We start from the raw sequence: 6757 nt of genomic DNA on the forward strand, positions 1-6757 counted from the left end.
TTCTTCCCACCTGTCCCTCAGTAGCCCACACTTCTGGGTTAATTTCCATCTCTAATAGGGGAAGACATAATATAGGTTCCTGTCCCATATTCATATAAATGGTTGTTCCTGCCTTAGTATGTCCCTTCCCAAAAGTGGAGCAGGACTTTCAGGCATGATTTGGAAGGCATGAGAGAACAGCCAATCATCCAATTGCAGCTCAAAGGCTGAGAGAAAAATTCGGTAATTGAATTTCGAGACACCCCCTGTATAGTTACAGGTTTGGAGGATAAAAGACCATGGTTAGAGAGAAGTATGGAAAAGGTTGCTCCAGTGTCCAGGAGAAATTCTATCTCCTAGCCCTCCACTATAAGGCAAACCCGGGGCTCCCGAAAAGTGATGACACAAGCCAGAGCCATAAGAATCTTCCCCAGGCACCCTAAGTCCAGTTTGCATGTGGATGGGACCACTGCCTTCACCTCTGGGGGCAGGTCACCCTCCAGTGGTCACCCTTGCAGTCTGGACAGGGGCCTGGTGGCTTGCCCATCTGTGGATACTGCTGGGGGCAGTTTCTTTTGATGTGGCCAGTCTGACCACATTGGAAGCACTTGTTCTTCACCTCTCCAGCTTCCCTCCACCCTTGAAAGGTGCCCATGTGTCGGAAGGCCATTACTAGAGCTGCCATTCTTTTTCGATCCTTTCTTTCTTTTTCCTCCTTTTTCTCCTGATCTAGGTTATAAAAGGCCATGGTGGCCATTTTAAGAAGATTCTCCAGGTTATGACCTGGGCCTAGAGCCAATTTCTGGAGTTTTCTTTGAATGTCTGGAGCTGCTTGAGTGATAAATTTATCTTTTAAAATAATTTGGTCCTCTATGGAATCGGGTGTCAATTGGGTGTGTTTTCTCATTGCCTCCCTAAGCCACTCAAGAAAGGCGGAGGGAATTTCATTTTGCTCCTGGCAAATAGCAGATAACTTAGCCTAATTCATAGGCTTTTTCTTGGACTGGCGCAAATCTTCTAGAATACATGTCAGGAAGTGCTTACATGACCAGTCACCTTCCCCTTCAAGGTCCCATTCAGGATCCTGAAGGGAGCTGCCTGTCTTCCCGTGGGGTATCAGTCCCTTTCCCCAGGAGACATACCACCATCAGTATTGGACATGAACCATAAATCACCCCACTTCCTTGCTTCATCCAGGACTTCATTCTTTTCATTAAGCATTAGTCTCTGATCTAGTAATAACATTATGTCCCTCCAAGTGAGGTCAAAGCTTTGTCCTAACCCCTGGAGAACATCTATGTACTTATCAGTGTCATCAGAAAATTTTTCTAAATCAACTTTAATTTGCTTTAAATCTGTTTAAAAAAAAAAAAAAACAGTGTGTATACTCATGCAGTTCCCCTTTCACCCCTAGCAGTCTCAACTAAGGGACACAAAGAAGGATATGGTTGCCTTCTGGGGGCCCCTGCAGGACCAGGAAATACTCTTGGGACAGCTTCTCTCCTGGGGCTTTTTGAATACATGGAGGAGGGTGTGGGAGAAGTAGATGGTGGGTTTGATCTAGGTGGTAATGGTGTCTCCCTTAAGAGTTCTTGACAGGCCTTACACAATTGTGGGGGTCTGTTCCTGAGGGTAAAGAACACTTGCACATAGGGTACTCAGACCACTTTTCTTCTTGTTTATAAAATGCATCCATTTGGGAAATGGTGTTATAATTAAGAGTACCCCCTGGGGGCCATTGTTCACCAGTGGAGAGTCGATACTGAGGCCAGGCCTAGGTGCAGAAGAAAATCATACATTCTCTTTTCAGCAACTGGGGACCAAACTGGGGACCAGTGCTCCAGAATATAGCCCAGTGGGATGTTCCCTTGACCAGAGAATATGTTACCCATCTGTGGGAAAGAACAAATGCCCATGGTTTTAATCAATCCCACCCCCCATTCTTGAGCATCCTCTGACCAACCCAAGAAGCCTTCTGACCAAACAAAAGGAAGTGTCCCTCCAATGTTTGGGGAAGAAACCCTGAGGAGAGTGGCCTCAGCCCCTGTGTTTGTCTGGAATTAGCCACTCGTATCAGTGTAGTGCTTAGGGCCCACTGGTTCTCCTGTGCTTATATCGTGCTGGCTGCACAGCTCTGAGAAATCAGATCCAGGGAGCCTTGGTCTCACCTGATACATGTATTCTGCCCCCTTCTTTCTGCCCCTTCCCCCACTAGCCTCAGAGTATCAATCAAAGTGGGGATAAGCCCCATCCTGGAGAAAATGGTTGTGCAATGTTTGCACATTTAACAACATAGAATTCGTGCGAGCTTTTTCTAAATTCCCCACAAGCTTAAATGCTACATCTTTTAACTTCATCCCTTTTTTTTCAAAGGTTAGCAACACTACTCAATTAGGTACAACTCAAAGTTGAGTCGAGAGACCTGTTGAGACTCTTTGTATTACCACTAATTATTGCAGGTAGTCCAAGTCCTAGACAAACCTAGAATTCTCCCAAACTTCCCCACACCAGAAGAAATCAAATACCCAGGGTCATGAATAGCCAAAGTTCAGGGCCATTCCCACCTTGGGGAGTCATTCTGGGCTTCCCTTCACAGGTTGCTGGTTGCCCAGACAAACGGTGCAGGGGAGTCATTTCGCAGCTAGTTTGGGGCTGACTTTCTCTAACAAGGTCAGTTTTTTCCCCAGACACATAAAAAGCCAATCTATTTTAGTTCTGCAATGCAAGGCAATAAAAAGGATCTTACAACACACCTATAACATTTGAAACACTTAAAACATCTGAAAAATACCAGAATTAACCAGTAACAAACCCAATTAAATACATAAAGCAATCCTTTACCAACATTCAAAGTATGTAAACTACAAGGAGAGAGAGAAAGAGAAGCAGCAGAGATCTATAGAGAGAACTAGGAAACATTTGGGACCATCGAAGAGAAGAGAAGATAGTAAAAGCTGAGAGAGCACAAGTTTTTGAAGGCCCTCCCAAGTCCTGGGGTCAGAACCATTGCTGGAGACCCCAGGGCCTCTGGGTGTTACCTCCATACTCGGCTCTTGACCAGGGAAAAGGAATAAACAGAAGACAGGATCAGGTTCCCTTTGCCTTCTTTCTGAAACCAAGGAGAATCAGAAAGTTTGCTCCTTTTGCCAGAAGTCAGCATTTACACTAAGCATATTTTCAGGCTGGCGGGCAATCTCCAGTAGAATCATGATAGAGAAAAATAGGACAGAGGTAAGCAGTCCCATTACTTATCACAGATGTTGTCTTTCCCGGAACTTGGTCTTTTCTCCTGGCTGGCTTGCCAAATCTGATACCAGACTTTCAGGTTCTTGGTCTCAGTGATTCAGTGAATGAAGTGACAGACCACAGGATCAGCAGTAGGTTAGATTTTATTAGGTTTTATTCAACAAGTGTTACAGCTCTCACAAAGGGCCAAACCTCCTTCCAGAGCAGGAATGGCAGTAAGATAGGTTTTATAATACAAGTGTTACAGCTCTCACAAAGAACCAAACCTCCTTGTTCTCCTGCTCTCTCTTGGAGGTCTGAGTTTGGGCTCTCTGCTTAGGGGCTTATATAGGGGCAATTATCCAATGAGCTTTCGGAGCCTGAAAATAGACCAATCAGGAGCAGGTTTTGAAAACAGACCAATCAGAGATGCGCTGGAGGAATTGACCTGCATAGCACCAGTGTCTTCCCCCACTAGTGTCTGGTGAATTCCTCCATTCACTGCAACAGCAACAGATCCAGGGACAGGTGGCCGGTCTTGGTGCCACATTGTCCAGTATCAATGGCTTACCAATAAAGTTTTCAATATTTCATTTTATTCTGACATAGGAATTGAAAGTGTTCATTTTTTCCATAGTAGCCTATGTTGGTCAGGTTTCAGAAAATTTTCTTTTTAATGAACATTTGACTATGAATCTTTCAAGATGGAAATAGACTTACCTCCACTGAAGATTATATCTATAGAATCTGAAATTTTTCCTACAATGTCAGAATCTATTTGTAAAGTAATCCTCAGAAATGAAAAAAAAAAAAACTCTCTATTCAGTTTAAACCCAACTCAACTCAGTTTGCTTTGCTTACCTATAATCATACCAACAAATTATTAACATAAATACTTGTTTCATATATGCTAATTTGAAAACATAAGTTTAACTGCAATTGCAACAGAAAATTGATGAATTTTAAGTTTATACATGACACTTTGAGCAATGAAAATCCTATAATTCTATTCCTATTCTAAAAGTTAAAAAAATAATGTATTTTAAGGTTATGTCAAAAATAATGTTTTTATTTTTTTCTACTTGTGCATGTTAGGATATTGTTGAAAAAGTTCAAGCTTCCAAGGAATCATGAATGTAAGTTTTAAGGGTTTTTAACTAATTTAAGGTTAACAAATATAAGAATGCTTTGTTTAAATATATTCTAAATTTAAGTGTTTATTTTCTTAAATCTAGTAACTATTCATAGCACTGCTTTTTACTCTTGAGACACTTGGAACATTTTTTTTTTTTTCATTAATAAAAAATGGAACTCTCTATGTCAGCAGTTCTCAACCCGTGGGTCATGACCCCTTTGTAACAATGAAAATGCATCCTGCAATTCAGATATTTACATTACAATTCATAACAGTAGCAAAATTACAGTTATGAAGTAGCAATGAAAATAATTTTATGGTTGGGGGTCAGTATAACATAAGGAACTATATTAAAGGGTCACAGCATTAGGAGGCATAAGGAAGGTTGAGAACCACTGCTCTATGTAATTTTGTAACCCAAAGGCACTTAATAAATTCGGAATGAAATACTGGCCAGCTATTAAGTAGAAAATGATTTTCCTTATGTATTCTAAGAAAAGGTTACATTGGTTTCTGCAACTAAATTATCTTAATTATGAGAAAAATTACAAATGTCATATCTCAGATCCCAGAAATAGACAATTGGCACCACACATGATTTCATTCAAAAATGTTTACTGAAAAATTTATTTCAAAGAAAAATGTTTTTAGCATAAAAACTACTTTTAATTCCGTACTTAAATTGAGTTTAAGTTCAGGCATCTAGTTGTACTAGTTTATAATTCCAAAGTTCCTAAATTAAAACAGAAAAACAATTTTATTGTGGGTCACTTAAGTGTATACATTTTATAATAGATACTGCCATTATGCAAGTGTTTCCTATAGTTGAGAAGTTGTTTGACCTATACTAGACCTACCTAAGAACTTTATTTTTAAATATATTAATGTTTGTAATATTCATAAAGAATTAAAGTGATAAGCAGTTTTCAATTTTTTTCAATTCAAGGAATATTAGTTTGTTTAGGTAGGTTCATTTCACTCCAACTCTTACATTAGGCATATTTAAAACTCATACCAGATAATAAATTTATATTAGTATTTCACAGAGATTTTTCTTTTGTTCTCTTTTTTCAGTCTACATATGCTTTTGGAAATGTCTCTCATTTTCATTGTCTCCAACTGCTCATGCTCTATCAGTGATTCTCACATCTTATCAATAGACCAGTATTGGGAGATCCCACAAGCATTGTAAACACCAAATTTCCCTCATCTATGCTCCCTTCTTATATTCCCTTATTCCCATATTAGCTTTCCTTTTTATTTCCTCTCCAAAGCTATAAACCTTGGGATTCTCCTGATTTTTTTCCCCTCTGATCCTCTCTTTTCCATATATCTACTCATTCTATATTAAAAAAAATCCTGCTTATTTTACATGCTGCCTATCTCTCAGATGTTTCCATTTCAACATCCTCTTCCTCATTTTTATTCAACCTTCCTCGGTCCTTAATACCATTCTGTGCAGACTTCTGGTTTCCAGGGCCTGCACTTTGTTATTCCTCATTCACCCTCCGGACAAAACAAAAGGTTTTTTTCTAAAATGTCATCTACTCCTAAATCATTTCTCCCAATATGTTCTTGTGTTATAACTAGGTTATATGATTCCATATGTGTCATTTTCTTTGTTGCTTCTCTATTTTATCTGCCTGAAATTAAATTTTGACCTCCTCTCCAGTCTTCTGTTGTTCTTGGCCCTTTTTTCCATATTTTCACAAACCTGTGTACTAAGGGCTGTCCAATAGAGACATACATCAGCTACATAAGTAGCCACATTAAAAGAAGTAAAAAGAAGTGGGGGAATAATGTTAATAATATATTTTAACCCAATACATGAAAATATCCTGTCAAAATTTAAAAATCCATGTTGCAGTCATATTAGCCAAATTCCTAGTGCACAATAACTACATGTGGCTAATGGCTACTGCATGGGAGAGTGCAGCTCTACCCAATTAGATTCAACAAATATTTATTGTACTGCATATTAGCCAGGAGCTCTGCTGGGTGCTTTTTACAAATTGAATCATATGAATGATTTTATATAGATCAATCAAACAGCAATTTTATATGGATCAATCTGATATTTTATGACACATTATTCTCTGCATTTCTTGAAATTGTTCAATCTACAATAGGCACATCTTTAATGTTTAATATTTTGAAAATTTATACTTTACAAAATAAGGATTTTTCATATCTTTTATATTTAAAATAAGTTTTATGTAGTTAACACGGAGAAAATCCTATGTGCAATATATAAAACTAGACGGCATAGCAGTGTTTTTTGACCTCTTTTATTTCATGGCGCACTTGAACCTACAGTTAAACCTCAGTGGCACACTTAAATTATATTGATCAAGAAAAAGAATAAAACATAGAATATACTTTGATTTGGACTTCTTTCAAAAATAATTTGATTAATCA

At 38.6% G+C, this 6757-nt stretch overlaps 1 protein-coding gene across 1 annotated transcript in view; it reads left to right on the plus strand.

The window, feature by feature from the left end:
* The window catches only part of ZSWIM2 (zinc finger SWIM-type containing 2), a 40510-nt gene that overhangs the window by 3554 nt on the left and 30199 nt on the right, over positions 1-6757 (plus strand). The window contains exon 3 of the mRNA XM_003791452.1: positions 4300-4340. Within this exon, the coding sequence (XP_003791500.1) occupies positions 4300-4340 (41 nt within the window). The remainder of the gene's footprint in view (positions 1-4299; positions 4341-6757) is intronic.

Source organism: Otolemur garnettii, unplaced genomic scaffold (assembly GCF_000181295.1).
Source record: "Otolemur garnettii isolate 467f Iridium unplaced genomic scaffold, OtoGar3 scaffold00048, whole genome shotgun sequence".
Lineage (NCBI taxonomy): Eukaryota > Metazoa > Chordata > Mammalia > Primates > Galagidae > Otolemur > Otolemur garnettii.